Genomic DNA, 23,810 nt, shown 5'->3' with positions numbered 1-23,810 from the left:
CTGCTGTTTCCATCTCCCACGTGAAAGATGTCAAAGCGATATTCAGGTACATGACAGAAACAAGCTGCCTTTTTTGGATCGGCTGCTCTCTGTACTGCGCAGTGACACACGAACCATTCAAAGATCTGTGTTGGGAATTCCCCTCTCCCATAACAACAGTGCTCCGCAAAAACTTTTACTTGATATTCGGGTGAGCTGCAACGTTGTGCAGGAGAAGGATTAAGCACCACTAGCCTCTCACTTCGTTCTTCTGGGCAGAAAAGCAGCTAAGCAACTCAAAAGAAAAGGTAACCATCACTAACAGTATTTAAAACAGAGAAATGCTGCCTTTTAAATGATAAAAATACAAGCTAATTACACACTGCATTTCCAGACATATTATAACTATACTGGTTATAGTATGAAAGTATAACTAGTTTCATACAAACTCTTGGAATCCACACTTACTTGAAGCAGTAACCATCCAAACATCCAAAATTTCTCACCAAATTTCTCTGGACCCTCGAGTTCAGCAACAACATAAATGCATACTCTCTCAAATAGCTTAATAGGCTTTAAATTAGCTTTTAAGAGGGTTTTTTTTAACCAATAATTTTTAGAAACAATACCAATAAAAGCAGGGAAAACCTAATTCTTAAAAGGAAGTTTTTTCCTCTCTCCGAGAGCAATGCAATGGGTCCGCAGAGCTTACTTCTTCCTTAGAAAACACTGCATGAATAATCAATGCACAGTCCAATTCCTCAAAAAGCACTGAGCCTTCAAACACACCCAGTATTCAGCAGTCTCTGTGACTTTGGCCTTTAAACTGTCACACTTTTTGCCTTGCCTTCCCTCGTTTCCCAACCTTCCTTTATTTCTGTTCTTTCTAGCAAGTAGGTAGGTAAGCAGAAGCAAAATTCAAGCAGTGGGAGCAAGCTGGGGCTAATTTGCACCTTATGAATTATTCAGGCACTTCTGATTCCTGCACCTGCACCGAGGCAGGAAGCTTGCGAGGAACAGTCATTACTCTTCTCTTGGGTTTGCACAAGCTTGGTTACTGCTCAGGCACTTTGTTCTGTAACTAAGGGCTTCAGGTCTTGTATTAAGCAGTGGAAGTGGGGAAAAAAAAATAACCTCACATTGCCAACATCCCCCCTCCGCGGCCCCCGACCCACGATAATCATTCAACCCCTTCTGAGACTAACAAATTGTAGTTTGGATCAGACTGCTGAATTCATCTCACATATGCTAATCTGGATCAGAGCGTCAGCAGAGAAAACGAATGTGTGCACAATCTGGTCTCGTCAGGTATTTACTCAGCTGTATTAGATTGCACGTTTAAACTTCTCCCTAGCTCAGTAGGGAGCATTTCGTGTGCATCAAGTATTTCACAAGCTAACTTGATCATTAAGGCATCCTTCTCCACAGATACAGCACAGATAAATTCTCTCCCTGGCATTCTGGCTAACATCGGGGTACCAACAGTTTAATACTATTGGAAGAACCTGTATCGTGCTTTCAACAGGATGGCTTTAAGAAGCAAACAGGTCTTTTCCATCTTCATCTACTATTATCTTGCTAAACAGAATGTGACACCTAACTGCAAATCCAGATATGACCCATGAATCTAGACAGCCATTCGGAACATTTGCAGAGAGCAGATAGAAACCAATCAGTACTACGAACATTTTAAGATAACGATATTTTTTTGAGTTAATATGCTACGGCGAACAGATCTAAAAGTATTACACAAATTCAAAGCGGCAAACACCATCTCTACTGTATCTCATGCCCACAGTTGTACTGAATATCTTTGGGTCTTGTCGTTTATTAACATGCCGTCACCAACAAGTTCTCCAGTTAAAAGATCATCTCATTAATCCCAAGCAGCTAAGCATCATGCTTCGATTGATTCAGTAAAACAGATCTGCGGCAACTGATAATGAAACCTCTTTAATCCCCTCTTCCAAAATAACGAGTCAAACACAAGTGTCAAGCATTCAGAAAGGTACAGTCAATCCTTATCAAATGTTCGCTCTTCTTTCTATACCTAAAGAAGCTAATTTTCCTTTCCAGGCAGAATGCATGATTAGTCCTATGCTGCTCTTATCTCATTCCTATCCAATAATAGGTACTCTGGCTCTTTTTTAAGGTCTTTTAATCGGGCATGTAAACACATTTTATTCTTTGATGCTCTTTCATTCAGCATCATTAATCCCCAGCATGAAATCAATACACTTAAAACATTTAATCACCTCAAAATGCAACATAAAAATCCACAAATGACTTTAGCTCATCACACACAATGAATAGCTTGCAAGTTGGAAACTATGCCTTCTTTTTGCCTTGGGAATCAGCAAACCCCAAGCTTGTCTTTCATTGAAGTAAACAGATTCTCTCTCCAACTATCTGCCATTAGGCAAAAAAAAAAGATGTTGATAAACAAAACATGGGATTTTCTGTTTGCTCTGTCATCTTTTTTCATCCCTTGTGGTCACATTGGCCTTATGAGAAATACACTTGTTTTACCGCAGCCTCTTGACAGCATGTGTGTTTAAAAAACTTTAAAAACAATTACAGTAACTGGGTTACAGAATGTACTGGAGGTGCAAGGGAAGGGAAAAACATCTTTGCAGTTGTTTATTTTCCTTTTTTAACAGCACACATTGTTTCTCACTTGAAAAGAATGCATAAAGGACAACAATCATAGTTGCTTTTTCTTTAAAAAAAGAAGATAATTTGCTCTACCTTATATATGATTTTCAAAGCCACCGCGATACAGAAAGTGGCAAGAATCTCTTTAATGGGGCAGAAATCGTGGCTGAGATGTAAAAGCTAAGGGCAGCCAGATCCACCCTTTGAGAGTCAAAAGGGCAGAAACAGTTAAATGGGGAAAAGGAATACAGTAGGTAATGAAATAACATCTTTAATTCTACTACATTAAAAAGCACTGAAAGCTTTCTCATTTTAAAGGAGAAAACACAGTTTGGAAAAGGAATATGTGGAGAAGTGTGGAAACTGGCATGCTGAAACCCTAATTTCGGAGGCAGGCACCCAAAAGCCTTCCTAGGTCCATAACTGCATTACCACCCACTGTCCCATGAACAGTCCTACCCAGCATGTCCCTAAATGAGGTCCCTCACTGTTAAGCTGGAGCTTCTTTAGGCACCTACCACGGATCGTATGTTCACACGTGCTCTTTCCAGCAGGTGCCCATTTTCCACCTACAGGCAGGGCAACGTCATGAACATTGCCTGTCTTGTGAAGAAGCTCACAGAAGGCAGGCAGAATTTTGATGGAGGTGGACTGGCAACTTGTTATATTGTAGCCCTATGGTCAAGTAATTTGCCCAGCGAAGGAGGGACTATGGTTGTAGGTCCTTCTCAGACAGAAGGCTTAATTCAGCATCTCCCCCATCCCAGGAATAACCCAGCTGTAAGGATTTGGGGTCTCCTGCATGAGCGTCTATGGAAGCAAGGCTACTCTGACACTGGGGACGCAAGAACCATGAGGCTGAAAGGTTGGGTAGAAAATGTGATCCTGGTTCCATACTACAAATCTGGACACTCAGCTCCAAGAAGGGAATGGTGAAAGCTCTATTTCAGTATCCATAGCTGGTTCTGGCCTAATGTTGCTCCAGGGAATGGAGCCTACAGTCCCAGTCCTGTCTATGCTGAGGTAGGATTCAGACTTCTCTTACCCACTCTCCTTCCCATCCTGTGACTTCTGTGCTTCTGTCTATACAATGGCCCATATTGAGCAAGAAGGAAGATGAGAGACTCCACTGCTCCCCAAGTATCTCATGTGATTAGGCCTGTGCCAAGGATCCTAATGACTAAAACACCTCTGCAATGGTTGTGCTGAGAACCTAAAACTCAGGTCTCCTACTTCATTGACAAGCTAGTTAACGAAGCTCTCCTGCAAAGGGTGGGAATATTGCTGTTGCTGCTGCCAGCTTGTTTTTCAAAAGAATCATCCCCGCTCCGGTATGATCCAGAAAGGGCTATGTGGACTACCTCTGAGTGAAACAGATGCTTTTAGTTCCTACTGGTTCCCTATAGAGTTCATAATGACTTATCTAATGTAACTGGTCTGTATTCCTATGGAAGCACCTATGTTCCCTCAGCAGTCAGCGAAGAGGAGTATACACCTAAACTAGATGGGTAGGGTCTCCTTTTTGCTTGCTCCTGAGGCGTATAGCTCTCTCCACTGATTATGATGGGGAACTCTGGTGCTTTTCCTCAGAGGTCAGATAACCTTAAGATACAGGTTAACATACAGGTGAAACATACAGGTTTGTGTCCAAGTGAGGTACGAGTGCTATTTGCTCAAGTGTTAAAAAAGTTTGGTGAGTATGCAATAGAGATACCACTGTCTCCAGTGTAGCACAACACACTCTCACTACAGCTGAGTGAGGGAATGAAAATTTCATAGCAGGTATGACTAATCCCTACTTTACTGTAAGTATTTGGTGTCTTAGTGACCTCCTGATTTTGCAATTTTTCCCACTGAAAGGAATGTTTATGCACTGAGCCGCACGGAGGAAAAGGCGTAGATCAGGGAATAACTTCAAATGATTTGGCTATCCTAGATGCATTAATTTTTCATTACCTCATTTGTGAAAAAAACAAAAACAAAAACCTGAGGTAAAACTAAAGTATGTAATGAGGACATTCCAAATCAGGCAAAGGGAAGATCAAGCATTTTCTTCTGGCAGCGCTCTTAATTATTACCAGTAACGTCCTATTTATTATCATCATCATTATTGTTTATCCTTTTTCTTTAAAAATGATCCAGATTGTCTCCCCAAACGTGTATTTTTTTCCTGTTTGACAGAGGCTAGATTCACTCATGGCTGAAAGCAATCAAAGTTTAGACATAAGAAATACATTTTTTTTTAAAGCCTATGCTCTGTAGTTACAATTTGGTTGCAGAGATGAATTGCAAGTACAGACTTGGGCCTTACATTCTTACTGACTGAATGGGAATCCTAACAAGTGAAACAGTGTACTCTGCAATGCTTATTTTCTTTTTGAGCTGGTGACAAATGAGAACTACCTGCTTCAAGTTAGTCTTACAAATGGCAGGAATTAAACAGAAGAGTGCAAACGTCCATCTTTGCATAGTGTAGAGTCAAAGCAAACTAAGGTGAAAATGGTGTCCAGCAGAGTAATTCAGATCAGGAAAGTCATCCAACTCCATAGCAGCTTGACCCTAACATCGCCCCAGAGGCAGTGCTACAGCTGCCAGCTACACAGCTAGCCAAGAAGCTAGCAGAGGTGCAAGCCAAGAAGCCAGCCATGAACCCACATGCCAATGCAGGAAAGCTACATTCCAGTATTTGGCATCTGGGTCCTCCAGCTGCCGAACATCTCCCATCTGGCCGAGCTTGTGGAATGAGGTGTTAAAAAGAAGAACGGGGGTAAACTGTAAAAGAGCAAAAGCAGTACTGTTTGCAAGACACCAAGGACGAAGAGGCACACGGTGCCCGACAACATCTGACACTCACACATAGTATGACTTTGTCACCAGTGACATGGTGGATCAGGGCACTTCTGGATCAGGGGAGGCAGCGTGGACAAAATGCTCAACATTTAACAGGAAAAGAACAGTTAGACATGTATGAACTGGAGCAACAGTCCCAGCCTGTGGCCATCCATGGAGGTCAGCAGGTGCAGAAAATTTGTGTGGGATTTGTTTTGAGTAAAACTTACAGCCTTTAGTAGATTTCATGAATGCACTAAAAAAAGAGGAAAGTAGCCTACAAAAAAATGCTTCTTCAAGACTTTGTGATCCACTCTGTTCCTCCATGACCACAAAGAAAATCACAGAATCATAGAATGGTTTAGGTTGGAAAGGACCTTGAAGATCATCGAGTTCCAACCCCCCTGCCATAGACAGGGACACCTCCCACTAGAGGAGTAGATATCTAAAATATCTAAGAATTTTTCTGTACTTTCATAACTACAATACCGTAATTTTTAGTGTCATTTTACAGAAGAACAACTTTCTTGAAGTTTAGTGGAAAAAGATAACTTTAGTAATACAAAATTAAAAAACCCCAAACAACTGGACATTCATGAAATTTCATTTAAATGAAATATATACACTCACATAGCTGTATTTAATTGTAGCAGACTTCACTTCTGACAAGCAGTTACTGTTCCTAAACTGCATTCGCACCATATTCCAAGAACCAAGACCAGCTGTGATGAATACTCCTCTAGCAGTGTAAGCAGTTTTAAGTGCACCATAAGAATTCATACTTTCAAATGGTACACTGACTTAAATATTCATCTCATTGGCCTCATTTCCACCTTTCACTCTACAGACAGGTCCACATGGCTTAAACAAGGTTTGACAGATGTGACTTTCTTGAAATATTTGGTCCTTTATTTTAAAAAGATATAGAAGACCCTATATCTCTCTTCCAAGTTTCTGTTGTTATTGGCATCTATTTGCCTCACCAAAATATTACATTTCAGTCTCGTCTCATTCTAGTCAGAGCCAACAAACTTGCAGTGGTTTAGAATTGGTACATGAGATGATTTATGCCATCTTCATCTACATCTAACCATGCAGGTTGTTCATGGGGCCTCATTAGTAGGATCTCATATTCATTGTTATGGTATGCATAAACTCTACATGTAAATTCATGAGCAATTTTTTGAGCAAAATGTTGACAACATTAAAAAAAAGCAAATAATTGACAACATAAACCTCACTCTTGAAAACGTTTCATGTAGAAAAGAAGCTAATATAATTGGTGATTATATAGAATATTATTGGTAATTTTGGCTAAAGGGGAATGCATTCAAAATTGCATCTGAAATATAAATGTATTTTAGAAATACAACATTTTGGGAGACTAGTAGGCTCTTCAGAATAATTTCTGAAGCTGCACTGATAACTTCAATCAGATCAAAGAAAATTCTACGTATTTTAATAATCATATTATTAAATATATTTAGTATCATGATAAACATATCATCTCAATTTCATACCTAAGGAAACCTTAAAAGAATTGTATTGCCTTTAGCAGAGATGTTGCTGCTGCTGCTACTTTGAAAATGTTTGAGTAATAAGATCCTGCGATTTTTTAATATAAATATACCAGTTGTAATGCAATTAACAGCAAATTGGATATAGGAGTAGATTTGAGGAACGATTTCTGTATTTGACTACTCATTAGCAATTTGAAAGTGCAATTGCTCTTAAACATGCCGTCTTCTTAATTTTATTATGAAGCTTAGCTCTACTCATAGATGTGAAGAATTAGATTTATTCTGCAACTTATTTGTTTATACTGAAAGTGTGAAGTTGTTTTTCCTTCTGTACTCCACAGATAGAGGGCCCATGGATTACTAAGAGCCCTTAAGGCAGTGAGTTGATGGGTTTACACTTGTCACACAATGAACCCAACTCCCAAGGAACCTTTTTAGGCGCCCACAAAACAAACAAAAGGAAGGGGAAGGACAAACAAGCAAACAAGCAAGCACACTAAGAGTGGACATTTCATTGCACACTACTTTAAAACCCAATAAAACAACAGCAACCAATCCAACAAAACCAGGAACCCTATCAGCATTGGTACATCCCTTCTGTCATATGACATCATTTTCACTTGGGCAAGTGAGGTGAACCTGAGGCACCTTATGGCATCATAATGCTTGCTGAAACCTCCCTGTCACCCCCCACCCCCCCAAATTTTTATGAAAACTCTGCACTCTAAAGCAGGGCATCTACTAGGTGCATTACACAATAAGGTTTTAAAATTTTGGCCTCCTTGCAAAAAAAAAAAAGCAAGGAGACGTTTGCAAAGACCTCTTCCAACATTTTACAGCTTTGCTTCCTGGCTGTTTCACAGTAACTGGCAATGACCCATTATAACATGAGCGACGTTGATTCACATTAACTTCGTTACTCAATTTCAGTAGACTATTTTGAACATTTTAAACTGCATTATCAAACATCAGACAGGATATTTTTTTTCTCTTCTCGTATTTTAGCCATTGGGATTTGGAAAAAAAGAAAATTGCAGCTTTCCCATGAAGCACACCACCACCCTCCCAGCCCCAAAATATAAAAAACAATAGAAAAAATCAACTTTGCCCAGCCCCACATATCCCCCAGCCGTGACATAAAGAGGGAAAAAAAACTGAAAAGCACTGCTACTACACTTTGTCAATAAAACAGAACATTATATAATACACAATAAAATGCTTCATACCTGGAGTTGAAAAAACGAAAAGGGTTAACAGCTGACCTGGCACAGCCCCACATGCTCTCTCTGGAAATTGAACACAGACAATTAGGAATTTTAAGTTACCCCAAACAATTGCAGGGGACTTAGACAAGCTTGAGGAACACTTACTGCAAAGTAAGCACAAAGCCTCAGTGTGGAAGGGACTTTAGCATTTTCCCATTTGCCTCAAACTCCTTCTTAAACTGAAATTGCTCTGTAGAGGTCCCAGCTAATGCTAAGCAAGTGATTAGGAGCTCTGCCATTAATTTGCATGGGAGCAGAGTCAAAGCTTAAGGGCCCAGGTGTCACTTAGTGGTAATTCTGGATCATAGTGGATCATATTTTCTTATTAAAAAATAATCAGTGACCAAAAGGAAAACATTAACGAGAATCTAGAGTAGGCAGACATTGCACAAAAAGGAAATAGAGGCTGGAGCAAACGTCTGCTCCCAGAATTCTGCAGCTTAAGTAATATTATTCCCAACACACCATTGAAAAACCTAGTCTTTAATGTTTTTTACTTAAAACTGAGACTCCAGGGGAAATATTCTTCCAGAATATTACTTGGAATATTGAACAACACAAATGTACAATGTCATAGCTATATAAAATCCTATGTGGGGATTTGGACTATGTGGAATGCTCCTTTTCACTGACAAATTCAGATCTACTGCATGTGCTCAAACAAGAAGCATCATACAGCTGGCTTTTGGAAACAGTTCCACCATGTTAGGGAAAAAAAAAAAAAAAGAAAAACCTGTAGAAAGCCAAGTGCATGAATAACCCCCTTCAGTCCTTCTCTCTGTGGTTTAGACCTCAAATGTACCATGAAATCAGACTGAGGCCAACGCCCAAGAAACTAGCAAAAATATTAGAATAATAACAACATGAATCTTAAAAATGTTCTAGCACACTAGCAGTTGAATACATTTGCACTGGAAACATTTTGGATTCTTTATAACGCTCAATTAAAGTGGCCAGGTTGGCACAGTAATTGTTGAAAGTGAAAAAGAAATTTTCAAAGCAAATTGTCTTCCATTTATATAATTGCACTTTCCTTTAGCTCTTGGAAACCTACAAATAATCTATTTTCTCCCAAGATTTTGCACTGCGGATTTCAAACCTCTCACATTTCCTTGCCTCAACTGTACAGTAAATATTTGTCTCCTTTACTGTTTGCTTGATTTTGCCATTTGTTAAATGTTAAATTTCTGATAGGCGGAAATCTGCTATCAAGATGACAAAATGATGGAAAGAATTTTCAAAGCCTAAGTTATTAGTTCTATCACAGCCTGATAGTGTTTTTCTCCACAATCTTTTTCCACTTTCCTTGTAGTTTCTTCCTTCTTCAGCAACATATCTCACGTACCTGTCCTATGGTATCACTAGGTACAGATTTTATTTCACAGTTGTGTTAATACCGAATCAAAGGGCACTGGGACAAAATCTCCCCTACCCCATTATCCCTCAACTGAAATCAATATGCACTGGAAAAATGGCAACAAGAAACCGTAACGTTGACCGTTCTCTCCCATGTCAATTAAATTATAATAATTTGTATCTTACTGGAAAAACGCTTATTCCTAAAGCTGATACAAACAGCAATACATTACTGAGAAGTCATGACTCTACATTTTGTACACTTCTTTCCATAAAGGTCTGTTTTTAACAACTAAGCAATAGGGCAGGCAAAAATACAGTTGGTGAGGATTATAAGTATTTGCATGCTGGATTTTTGCCAGTGGGAAATTTAGCAGACAACTAAAACTCTGGTTAGAACCTACAGTATCCAGGCACTGAAGCGAAAGACACCCAGACATTCTCCAAACAACCTCATAGACACCTAAAACTTACTATGTTCCTCTCTGTTTCGCCTGAAAGCCAAATGGCTGTGGCCTTCCACCCAGCCTCTGCTCTCATCCAGAAATCCTGGGGAGAAATGCCCTACCTCTGAGGCTTGAACCTTATCTGCGCTATGAAAATGGCTAAAACACACCTGACAACACGGATTCAGCATAAAAGGCATCTGTGATAGTCACTTCCCAATCCAAAATACAAGTGTAGGAGGAAAAAGAAGAGGAAAAGGACGTTGTAGGACCACTCCCGGATATGTTTTGCATCCTAACCTTGTGTTCCAGAATTGGTAAACGTAGGTGTCTGGCTTCCTGAGTCAGTGCTCTAACCACTAAATTTTTATGCCAGACGTGGGTGGCTGCTCCGTCACATTTTTAAACAGAGTGAAGGTTGGTAGGAAGAGGACAACATGCTCTGGGTTTTAAAACAGGTAGAAATAGGTAAGCTCAGAACAAAGTACTTGATCTCTTATTTCCCACAATGGGAAGTTGGGAACATAAAGCTTTTTTTTTTTTTTTTTCTTCTTCTTTCCCCCAAACTGTATTTTAATGAACAACTACAGGTCAGATGCCCAAGCTCCAAAGAGAGCAGAGATGACTCATGTACCTAGCAGGTAAGCGGCCAGCTCGAGGAAGCTAGCTGCTCTGCTGGTTGAAGTTCAGAGCATTTAACTCTGTGTTGACTATATTGTGGGAGTGTTGATGCCTTATGTAGGTACTCTGAAACACCGCTGGAGCCAATCACCTGTTTTATAACCTCACAACGCCTCCACCAAACCCCCCCAAAGCCAGCAATCTGCACCTCATCTCAAGTGCCTGTGCTGTTATGGTTCATTTTGGTTCCGAGTACCTGCAGTATTTCACGGGTGTTGTGAGCATATGGGGATAGTGGTATGTCTATGCCATGCAGTATATTGACAAGGATGTACCTGTTCCAGAACTACAAGTACTTGGTAGTTCCTCTCAGGCAAGAAGAAAAACACATTTTATTTTGACTGTGCCTTAGCAGTGGCAAAGAATCTCAGGAATGATGTGGTGATACAGACAGCAAGTAGTTCCGAAGTGGAAATATAGAGTGCAAAGGGAATCAACCTGCTCAGCTGAGTAAATAATTTTCAGCAAATAATTTATTACACAACATTATCCTGTTACTCTGCTTTTGAAACTTTTATGACTGAGATTTCGGTCATTATTCCAGTTCCTCCTGTGAACTTATTTATAAATGGTTTGACTCTTTGGCCCTAATAAGCAACTGATCACAGAAATAGCAATGGCCATCAGTTCTTAAGAGAAGCACCATGGTGACCTCTATGTGAAGCTGTCTACCTGACAGCATTGTGTGCCCCTGATTTATTACACAGGATCCCAGCTAAATATTGTATTTTTAATGCAAATAATTGAGGGAGGTATTTTGACAAGATTGAGACTCCTGCTGCCTTTTAATGAGTACATAAATGCGAGTACTTCTTTTTGTGCCTGCCGGCAGCTTCTGGTCATTTCCAGGTTATTTCATTTTTCAGGCTCTCTTTGCAATCCTGGAGATGTTCACCAGCAGCAGATACTGTAGACAGGCCTTAGGATAATTATTTTTTATGGCAGCCTCTGACCTCAGTACCTGCCAGCTGGCTCCACGCTGCCTGAGCTTCGCGATACATTCTAGGCTGCCCCCTCTGATCCACCCTGGACTCTTCCTTCATTTCTGACTGCCTCAGTTTTGGTATTTCTTTACACTACTGTATCCTGTGGCAACTCAGCATATCCCAGAAGGGTACATAAATTAAAACGTGACCCAAAACTTCATTCTTGATGCATCTTTTATTTGTTGTGGCTATAACAATGAAGGTGCTTGGCTTCAACTCTGAAACCTGTGGCTATCATTACTTCTGACACACCTCAGGATTAGATGCTATTATCTGGGCCATTGCGCTGCTTTACTCCTTGTTTCAGCCTTCAATTCCTTTCCTTTTGGCTACAGTAACTTCATACGTGTGGTGGCTTAAAGATCCAACCATCCTTTCCTTGATGTGTCCAAAATAGTAACACTCATGTCCTCAGTCACACACGCATGGAGAACGACACCTCCTTGGCACGCGGGCTCAGCGCAAAAAACTCTTCCACATCCATCATCCAGGAACTTCCTTTCATTCCTCTCTATCTCCAGCCTAAAAAGAACTTGCTGTGAGAAATGAGGTTGCAGCGGAGTCACTCCTAGTGAAAGAGGATTGAACTAATAAAGGGGAAAACCTAGCACAGTCTTTTCCCATTGTGAAGGAAAAAGGAAAATGGCAGAAAAAATGTGTTGTTTTTTTCCCCCAGATCCCTGCATTCACATGCTCACTCAATTATGCCTTGCTAAACAATTTTTCCCTCTTAACAGTGCCCTCCTTTGCATGCAGCTTACATACCTGTGACCTCCACAACTTTTTTTTGTGGTTTTGCATGCATTGATCTAAACACTCAGGAAACATTTTTCCATAAATCAGTATAAGCACTGCTATTAAGATTTCATTGTGCTGCATGTTTGTCTGTCACAAAATCACAGGAACTGCCTTATTGAAAAGGAAAGATAAAAACTTATCTGATCTAGATAATGAAAAAAGAAGTAAATTTGGCTCAAGTGACAGCAGAGGACAATAGTCTCTCTTTTTCTTATCAGTAAGTCAAGGTAGCAGTTCACTGAGGTAGTTTTATTGTGGCTTTTTCTGGTAGTGTTCTGGTATCTAATCTGCACTGATGAGTATTTGCCACAGCTTTGAATTTCTTAACACACACAGCTCTGCCTCTGCTTTCCATGCTGATTTAGAAAGAAAGAAACAGAAAAAGCTGAATAATGAATCACAGGGGAAGCAGATGCCAAATAGGTGTACAAACTGCTAACTGAGTAGCAGCAATGCATAATGTTATTTATAATTCATTCTTCGGTGTCATGGTCTTCAAGCAATTACACAATGCCTACCTCCCTATCAATAAAATGCATTTCACATATCTAACCACTAACGATTCAAGCTTCACTCTGGAGCAACACATTATAGTGGATGGATTAAGCATGGGACTAGAAGGCAGACGTTCCTGATCTCAGCTCATCCTTTGCTTTGCTGCGTGGCCTTGAGCAAATCACAACCTGTGGACAATTATAATATTTGAACACACAGGGGACCTGTACAATTTCATTAGTTAATGTTTGCAAAGCACACCAAGGATAAAAAGTGCTATATGAATTATAAACATACTCTATTGTTTTGGGGCATTTTATTCCAAAGCACATTTGTGTCGAAGTGTTTAGCAATGCAAAATCGCAACAACAGCAAAGTTTGATAACTATCTCAAAATGATTGGCACTTCTTAGACTAAAATTTAAATTAATTAACAAATGGAATCTATTTTTGAGAAGACAATTATATGAGACAATTCAATATAGACAATGAACTGAAGCTAGGAAACAAGGTCTTTGAAAGTTTGCTTGCGATGGATAAAGATAAAGACATACAGAAAGGTACCTATGAACCCATACATGTTACAAATCCCTCTCTTGCTGCACTGTGCTGGCTCCCAAAATAGCCTAAGTGTTGAGTTACTTTTTTAATTTTCAGCATCCAGACTTCTGTTACAGTTTCAGGGTGAATCATTAGACCAAATGAAGTTAATGGTAAAATTCCTCTGGACTTTTAACAGAACCAGGATTCCTTGGTTCTTCCAGATTATTATGCACTTAATTTAAGTATTTCTCTTAAAAGGAAAATAGTACTCCTAGCAACGGTATGGTAAAATATGTAGTGAAGAGCAACATCTAGCACTTCAAAGTAATGCAAAAGAAGAGAACAGACATCCTAATGACAATGTTTCCTTGCTCTAAATTCATCTACCCAACAGTCATGGTAACTTACAGTTACAGTGGAAACAGGAAAATATAATTTTGTGTGGACTAAGCTAAATGCACTTTTATTTTCAAATTAGCTTTCTTCAGGGAACAATTTGACAATACCCCTATCTCCTAATACACTGTCATTTAAGCAATACCGTCCTTTCAAAGCAGGCAGCAATGTCAATTTCTTTGTAGAAGCTGCTTTTGATTTACAGTTGCTGTCCACCTGGCACTTGTTCCTAATGATCGCTGGCTGATGGGAAATCTGTTAGGCTGGCAAAAGACTCTGGGACATATACCGGGAAATTTCCACACCAAAAATCCTAGAATCTCTGTGCATGCACAGAATGGCATCCTTTGATTTTACGGCCCAACTGTCAAGTTATTAAACTTTTTTTTTTTTTTTTTTTTTCAAAATATTGCATATGGAAAAAAAATAGAAAAAGAACTGTTTTAGAATAGTATAGTCTATTTGGATTACTGAAATCAAAGGCTCATAATTAGCGCCTAAACAGCAATTCCTGAAGGTATATCGGGCTTTCAAGCTCTTGCAGTAGAAGTCCTTAGTACAGCTTCAGGCACATTCCTTTTTATATATAAACAGAGGATTCTGAGAATTGAAGTTCTACTAGAAGAAAGTTTGTAAAGTGCCATATAAATACGCTGTAGAAGAAGTCAGTACTTCTTTAGAGTTATCTGAACCGCATGTAGGTAGGAGAAATCACACCTATAGTAGCTGCACAGGCCCAAAGATTAGATGTACTGGTTTAGTTTCTTCTTGAGTCGCAGGCTTCCAGCATGGCCTTAGAAAATCACGTAGAACGGGATTCCTCATACGTAACTTAAGCAATGTTAGAGTTTATCACTCTCCCTGAGCCATTTGTCCAGGCTCCTTTATAAACACTGGGGAAGGCAGGCACCTCCAAAAGGTAGATGATCACAACTGATGAGATGATGGGACCTAGAAGTATGCACATCTCTCCATGGAGGAAATCCAAAATACTTGAACCTAACTTTTAGATAGATTACATTGTGAGAGATGAACCTTGCTGCAAGGATCTTGCCCCCAACATAGGAAAGACATGGACTGTTGGAGCGGTCCAGAGGAGGGCCACAAAGATGATCAGAGTGCTGGAGCACCTCTCCTACGAGGACAGGCTGAGAGAGTTGGGGTTGTTCAGCCTGGAGAAGAGAAGGCTCTGGGGAGACCTTATAGCAGCCTTCCAGTACCTAAAGGGGGCCTACAAGAAAGCTGGGGAGAGATTTTTACAAGGGTATGTAGTGATAGGACGAGGGGGAACGGCTTCAAACTGGAAGAGGAGAGATTTAGAATAGCTATTAGGAAGAAATTTTTCATTCTGAGGGTGGTAAGGCACTGGAAGAGGTTGCCCAGAGAAGCTGGGCAAGCTCCATCCCTGGAGGTGTTTCAGGCCAGGCGGGATGGGGCTTTGAGGGGGAGGTGTCCCTGCCTATGGCAGGGGGGGTGGAACTAGATGATCTTCAAGGTCCCTCCCAACCTAAACCATTCTACGATTCTATATGTCCAAACTGGACAGTCCAGTACTGCCCAGAGGTCCCCTGAGCTAGCTGAGACACAGCACATCTCTGCCAGCTCAATAGTGCCCTTGGGTCATTAGCCAACTTCTGCTCCAGCAACACTTTTCACTGCAGAAACCTTTTCTGCCACAAGATACGTACCTGAGACTGCTGTCAAGAAATAAAACAAAACTAGAACAGAAACATCCCGGAAATAACAACACAATGGGGGCATCAACCATAATACATGACTGCCTGCCTTACAGGGCTCTACGTCACCAGTGTCTTTCACTATGTATCTGGAGACACACCTCTCTCTCTTTTAACGTTCAATAAGTCAGTTCAGTTTGTAGAGTGACTCTCGAGGAGGCTGAGGAGAAGCCCCACAGCATAACAGCCTGTAGGGAGGCAGGAGGCCCACGGGCAGTTCTGCTTTCTGAGTGTGGGATCCAATTTCCCCCCAAGAAGCATTGCAGCAACTGTGCAATCTTCTGCTCTAAAGCCTTACTGCAATGGGAAAACACATTCCAGACTTGGGAAATCTTAATGAGAAAAGTAAAACTGATGTATTCCTATGATTTTGCTTTAGACAAATTAACATTCTCCAGTGGAAAAAAAAATAAATAAATGCTTTATTGAGAAATTCTGGACCAGCACTAGTCAGTTCTCCATCTGTAAAATCACCATCAAATTGTGTGCCAGTTTTAAAATAAGCATTTGTTCACGGAGGGCGGATGTACCAGAAGAGAGAGAAGCAAAGTTCACACAAGTACTGCCAAAACACCCTCGCTTATGTTTCTTGGAGACTCAGGACAGAGTATTTTGTCTGTAACTAGAAGAAAAAACTGAGGTGAAAGTTTCCTATAATGAATAGCACAATAGTAATAATGATTGCAGATGAAGCAGGAAAATATCAGTGTAGAAAATGAATGGCTGATGGGAACACAATTATAAACCTCAAAAGAGATAAAAATCAACCACAGAAGTTGATTTATGTTGAAGAAGAGGAGGGAGAAAAAAACGAGAACTAGGCAGAAAAATTCAGGCTTGAAAAATAAATACCAATTCAAGAGAGTACATTTGTACTGTGGCTATACAGTCTGTCTCTTGTGGAATTTCTTCTTTGCTAGCGCAGTATTCGAAACTATCTTCCACTGTACTGCAATAATAAAAGCCAGCAGAATTTAAAAATAAAGTAAGATGATCACATTAGTATCAATGTATCAACAACATAACACAGCCAAAGAGAACAGGGGGTAAGGTCAGAGCCCCTAATCTCATTTCCATACAAGCGGCACCTAGCTCAGCGCAAAGAAGAGTTCACACTAAAGGTCACCAGGGCCACATCCAGATGACAAATCACATTTCTATGAATTAACTGCAGCTGTAACTACAAGTATTCAGGATTTCCTCTTTGAATTTTCTGTTTCTCCTCAACTTAGAAAAACAAGAAGCTACCTTAAGTATCATCAGTTTATATGCATAGTGCATCTTCTCCTTGACATTATTTGAAAGAATGGTTTCGTCAAAGGGGTTCCCTCTGCCTACAACCCCTTAAGGAGAAAAGAGTCTAGAGAGGGAAAGGGGAATTTCTGGATCTTTGGATTTTTACTGACACACTGATCAAAAGTTCATGCAAAAAATCCCCCTCTGCCTCTCCCACTTCTGCCCTCAGCCTCTGCAAGTAGGAGATGTTTTGTAGTGTGTGTGCAGAGACAGCTGCATGCCGTAAAAGAATGTATTTTACTGCACAGAGGTGCAGGGAAAGGAGGAGATGAATGCCCTGTTCAGGGTTTGCATTACTACGTACCATGGAGATGGCTCCTGAGCCCCACTGCATCAGGGCTACCTAGGGATGGAGGGGCTGCCAGGTTGAGGGAACAGCACGCTGCCTCCAATGGGGGCCCTTAAAAAGTTTTACTGGTCTTCCAGGACTTGACTAATGCCTTCTCTTCCCTTGGCTTCATAAAGATTTCTAGAGCGTATCTGAGATTTGACCCTGAATATATGATGCTATTCTTGCTGTGTAATAAGCATCAGCGGTGTCAGGCGTACAGAAGCATATCTGCTCTTTGTTAGAGAGCTACATGTCAAAATGAGTTTGTAAAACACGCTACAAAAAGGATGAAATGCTGCTTACAATGCAAAGCCCACTGAAATCTACATATTGCTGCAATATTTATTATCAGCCAGAGCATATTATCCGAGATTAATAAATTATTCTTAGTCCATAATATGGTAAGGCATAGCAACCGCCATAAAGTAGCACTGTCACATAAAGAAATTTCACCAAAGTACCCTGCTTGAAATAATGACTTTGTTTATCTATAACTTTACATTATTGATTGGGTTTGCTGAACTGAAGAAGGACTATGAAGTCATTCCAAAAGAACTACTGAGAAATGTGGACGCTCAGCCAATATAAAGCAAGCAGCAAGAGTGCAATTTCTCTGAGAAAAAATAGTCATACTTGGTTATTTTACAAATATGCTAGCAAATTACATTCTGTTTAAGTAAATAAGAACTAATGCCAAACACGTGGCTCTTAGTGTCTGATTGTCACAATTTTTACTGGTAAGAATTTTTTTCTTGTAAGACTATAGTGGACCTGAAACAAAGCAGCAACACAGGCAGATGCCTTCCAGTTTTAGAGGACATGAAAAGCAAAGCTTTCACATAGCCATTCCAAATTGTCCTGTGACCCAGCCACATAAGAGTAATTTCCAAGACAACAAACTTGAAAACGGCTTATTAAAACAACAGTCCCTCCCCAAACACTGACTAGGTGATTTCCTTCAGCTCGTGGTTAAAACCTTGGCATTGCTAACCCCACCTGGCAGATTTAGATCCAAGGGAAGATGCTGGAGCGTTCAGTATCGTCCTGTCACTCCCAGCTTCTGGCACGCTGACTCCCCAGTCAGGCGCCGCGGATTGCCTTACCCTCACCTCACACCAGAGATCTGCAGTGCTGACACGTGTGTCCCAGGCAGCTGTCTGCACCGCCTGCAGTCAATGGAGAGGAACGGGCGGCCATGGGCTTGACTCACTCTCTCTCCCTAAATTAGACAGCTAGAATAGGTCAAAAGAATTACTGCCTGGACATGCCAACTGCTATCTGGTGCATATGCAGGGAGGTGAGATAACTAGCTCGGATGCAGATACCTACATCGTAGGTGTCTAACTAGGCAAGATGAATCCTGAACCCCGCAGACAGCACACATGGAAAGTCAGGAGCCTCACTAAGGCAATCCCCCACAGCCCCACACATTGCGTGAGGGGCTGCACAGGACTGACCCAAAGCAAATACCCCCGCAAAGTGTGTTTGAAATCCCTTTCTGCTCCTGGAGAATAGGCAGCAACAGGCAAATATATATACATACATATATATATTTATAATCCTTATGCAGGATAATTTAAAACATGTCTGAAAACCAACCAGGAAAAAGTCAACTGCTGTCTCGCACCTGCCACCAGCATCTACAAACTAGACTTGGTTGGTATTTTGTTTAACAAAGCCAAGATTGCACAACAGCAACCTGGTATTGAAGGAAAGGATGCTGCCGTCCCTTTGGAGGTGCCATGCTGTACTTCCCAGCCAGTGTCCCACAGGAAGAGAAGGCTCTCAGTAAGAAGTTATTTTTTGTTCTTAACTGCAGAAGTATTCACAAGAAAGAGCTTACAAGCTCACTTAGGAAAAAACATGCTCTGTGGGATGGTCTTCTAGACTCTGAGGTCCAGCCTACCTTGCTTCACTTAGCTTAGACCTAAGTTTTACTGCCTACTGAAGCAGTCTTTCTGTACATGCCCCTAGACTGTCCAATTATGCAGCAGAACAGTAGGTGCCTTTCCACGTCCTCAGAGGAAATTCCTGTCTGCTAAGTTTAGATGCTGAAATTGAGCACACAGGATCTCCCTTTGGAAGGCTTCAAAGGCACTTTCCTCTCTGCAATGAGGGTATGTAGAAAGCGGGCTTTTATTTTTGGTGGACTGCTTTGCTGAACGTCTAATATTAAGATACACGTTAGATGCCTAAATTAAGAATAGAGCCTGCCTGTAAGGTACTTATTACAGACTAAGAAAGAAATGGATTGAGTGCAGTCGGTATAACATGCTAATGCCTCTTTTCAGCTCAACAGCTGTATGTGTGGTGTCTGCGACTGAGAATGAAGTAAAGAAGACGACAAATTGCAGATCACAGTCAAATTAGATTTTCCTAATGGAGCTTTTGAAATAAACTAACAGATTACTGTTTAAATAAAACCTGGAACAAGAATGAGTTGATGTTATATTATTAAATTTCTTAATTTAATTCTTAAGCTCCAGAGCCAGCCAAGTAATATTCAACACATTTACCTTCACAAACCGTGGAATGCATTGCGGAAAAGCTAAAAAAGCTTTTCATGATTTGACCAAATCTCTAAATGTTCAAGCAATATCAATCACAAAGAATAGTATCTGCCTGCCAGTTGTATGTTAGAAGTATTTGCTAGCACCCCGTGCTTCCTCTTTTCATTAATTAGACAGAACCATTTAGTGCAAAATAATGACAGGTTGCTTTATATTTCTGGCTTATTATGTGTGCTATAAACTGAGAAAAAAGTACTTAGCACTTCAGGGCCTGGTGTTGTAACTAGCAAATTCAAAATATGCGTAGGGCCTGCCTCTCAAGCAATAGTGTCACTGGTGAAAAAACCTTCCCTTCCTCTATCACCGTCAGAAGGGCAGCATGCTAGTTACAATGAGAGTCAACATCTTGCCTTGCCCTTCCTCTCTGCTTAAGAGGAGTACAGGTTTGAGGTTACTCCGCTTGACTACAAAATGAATTAGTGGATGTCTGGTGAAAACCAAAAAAAGAGTAGTTCCCCCTCAAACACCGCTTGGTTTCCTCTAAGCAAATAGGACATCAGCGCCTTTGGCTATTGATGGCCAGGAAAACAAAGTAAAACTAAGTACTTTTAGATAAGACATTTAAAACACATCTATAATAAATTATATAATAACAACATCTAATGGCCTTTATTATATCCCTTCCCATTTAATAACATACAGAATGCCCACATTTTGAACCTCTCAGATAAAGTAATGTGTTTTGTGGGTCTAGCACAGGCTTCAGTGCCTGGAGGCTCTAGTTCTATTTCCAGCTCTGCTTCAGACCTACAGGGTGACCTTTACGCATAACCTCATTTTCCTCACCTATAAAATGGGGATATTAATACTTATTTACCTCACAGTTGGTTCCCTTCCAGCTGCTACAGTGACTGAGCAAGCTCATGCATCTACAGAATTGCTAATGCTCGTGACAAACTTTTCCTTTTTTTAAAATAAGCAATACAGATATAAAATTAAGAAATTACTTGTCCATTCAGTGAGTAAAAGTACACAGGTAAATAACAGCAATGGAAATATTGTTCAAAGCCCCTCACTAATTTCCTCTCAATGACACTGTCCTTCAGGAGAAATGTAGGTAGTTCCTATTTGACAGCAAGTCAAGAAAAAATTGAGTGAAAGCCTAACCTGGTCTCCATTTGGAGAGGATATAAAAACACCGCAAGCTTTGCAAGTAAGTAAAGGGGAAAGAACAATTTCGATTTGAAACTTTACCTAATGATGAGAGCAGAGAGAAAGAAAGGAAAAGAGAACCGGAGAGAGACGAGAGATACAGCCATCTCTTTCTTCCTAAAGGGAACGAAGCTACACAGCAGAGATGCTGTCAGGTACGCCGGCCCGCAGCTGGGGGGACACCCCTGTGCTGCCGCCGAAGGCCAGTGCCTCCATCGGCCCGGGGGCACCTCGGCAACACTCATCTCGCTCTGGGAATGTGATACTTACTCTTGTACTGCTCTGGCTATGGAGAGTGCTGTAGATCCAGTTTCATTAACGCTATCTAAGGTCACATTTGGCAGGTCGTCATCATCACTGTCACTTTTAATTTGTCTGGGAGATAGGCCTCGGGGGTCCATTTGTGCTGGAAAGAGACATATAATGGATTAATGAGAGTGTGCTGAAATTAATCTCATCCCAGAACAACATCAGGGTGCACAACACATCCGCTCGCTCGGGCCGGATGGCACCGCTCGTGCCGAGTGTCCCGGACCCGGTGATGGATACGCTGACGCATGTACATCCAGGCATAAGCATTTCCCGCGGCATGCAGGTGTGCCAGCACACACCGGCTACATCAACCCATCCGGATGACCTGAAATAAAACCGCACATATAACAGTCATCAAAAACTCAGTTTACCCTTAAGTTACTTATTCATAGAACGGTTTAGGTTGGAATGGACCTCAAAGATCACCTAGTTCCAACCCCCCTGCCATGGGCAGGGATACTTCCCACTAGACCAGGTTGCTCAAAGCCCCATCCAACCTGGCCTTGAACACCTCCAGGGATGGGCCATCCACAACTTCCCTGGGCAACTTGTTCCAGTGTCTCACCACGCTTATAGTGAAAAATTTCTTCCTAATATCTAGTCTAAATCTACCCTCTTTCAGTTTAAAATCATTCCCCCTCGTCCTATCACTAAACTCCCTGATCAGTAGTCTGGCTGTCTTCAGAAAGCAAAAAGTAAGCGCTATGACTGCTTTGTACAATACAGCACACTTAAGAGCAGATTTTACAGCAAAATTTCAGTAGGTAGCAATTTTTGATTTCAACTGTCCGTCATGAGATACGAGTTTGGCATCCATGTCACTCCAGTTAACTAAAAGTTAAGGGTCAAAAACCGCTCAGTTGTACAAATTTCTGACTCAATTCGACACCAGTGTCAGCCTCTGAAGGAGCCTTCCCTCCACGTTACACATGGCAAAACTGCTGCATGTAACACCACACAGGCCACTAACTTTCTGGCAACTGATGTTGGGTACCCTTAGGCAGATTTTTTGGGAAAGTCACATGGCCTCAAGTCTTATGAACAGCCGAAGATCCAGTATTGCAGGATTGTTTTGTCTGTCCACAGCTTATGGTACCCATGGCGTATGGAATACACAGGGTGCAGGTATTAATGGGATCATAGTTTTTTTGAAGACACTGCATGGGGTGTAGGTGCCCAGGTTCTGCCAGCGGGGGGCTGCATGATGGCTTTTGTGAGGAGAGGCCGGGGCTGCCCCGCGCCGGACACAGCCATTCCAGCCGGCTCCAACCGACCCACCCCAAGGCATGGCTGAGCCCCTTGGAAAAGATGGCGGCACCTCAGGGAAAATAGGTTTAAGTAACAGAAAAAAAAAAAAAATGCCACACAGGCAGAGGGAGGAAGAAAGTGTGAGAAACAGCCTGGCAGACACCAGGGTGAGGGAAGAAGGAGGGGAGGAGGTGCTGCTCCATGGTGGAGGGGAGATTCCCCTTCACCTGAAGAGGGACCATGGTGGAACAGGGAAACAGCATGAGGAGGAAAGAACTGTTATAGACTGACCACAGCTCCCATTCCCCACTCCCTGAAGGAAGGAGTGAAGTTGAGCCCAGGAAAAAGGGGACGGACGAGTTGGTTCTTACCATCCTAACCTACTTTTAATTGGCAAGAAATTACATTAATTTTCCCCAAGTTTGTTTTGCCCGTGACAGTAACCAGCGAGCGATCTCCCTGTCTTTATCTCAACCCATGAGCGCTTCCGCCTTATTTTCCCCCCCTGTCCCATTGAGGAGAGGGAGCGCGAGAGCAGCTGGGTGGGTGCCTGGCAGCCAGCCAAGATCAACCCACATCGATCAAGTCATGTTTTGTGCCAAAAAAGAGACAGGAAAGAAGAGGAGAGCAGAAAGGTGGGCTACCCGCCTTCCCTCTTACCCCAGCAGCTGCCCTCCAAAGGGAAGTAAGCACAAACCCTCATACAGGCAGGGAGAGGAAACCAAGAGACAGGTGTGAGGGGGACCATAGGGGACAAGTGTGACCTGGGATAGTCCTGAGAGGATCTGGGGGGTTGCCTGTGGCAGGGGACAGACCCAGAGACAAACTTCGGAGGTGATGTAAGGAAAGAGACATTCCCCCTCACCCATGAAATACCATGTAGGATTAGTAAGTGCTGAGAGACACTGAAAGCAGCTGGAATAGATGCCTGATCCTGCAAGGGAGGAGAGGGAAGGGGAGAAGACAGGCAAAGAGATTTGTTTAAATATGTGTTTGTTTTGTTTGGCCAGGTGAAATAGAGGAATCCAAGATTATTTATTTAAAAAGCTAACTCCTAACTGTGCTCTCCTGTATTGCAGTGGCAGAGATAGGACATTTTCTGGGTCTTGTGATGTACTTATCAAGAAAGGTAGCTGTCAATCCTACTCTGCTCTGGCTAACCACAGCCCTGGACAACAGGTATCACAGGCTCCTGTTAGAGATCACGAACAGTTCA

At 41.5% G+C, this 23,810-nt stretch overlaps 1 protein-coding gene across 1 annotated transcript in view; it reads right to left on the bottom strand.

Annotated features, from left to right (window-relative positions):
* KLF12 (Kruppel-like factor 12) overlaps positions 1–23,810 on the bottom strand; it is a 177,216-nt gene that overhangs the window by 50,024 nt on the left and 103,382 nt on the right. The window contains exon 4 of the mRNA XM_009884207.1: positions 21,305–21,440. Coding sequence (XP_009882509.1) covers positions 21,305–21,440 — 136 coding nt within the window. The remainder of the gene's footprint in view (positions 1–21,304; positions 21,441–23,810) is intronic.

Source organism: Charadrius vociferus, unplaced genomic scaffold (genome assembly GCF_000708025.1).
Source record: "Charadrius vociferus isolate BGI_N301 unplaced genomic scaffold, ASM70802v2 scaffold604, whole genome shotgun sequence".
NCBI lineage: Eukaryota > Metazoa > Chordata > Aves > Charadriiformes > Charadriidae > Charadrius > Charadrius vociferus.
Note: the sequence above shows the minus strand (reverse complement) of the source record. Positions and strands in the feature narration are given on the sequence as shown.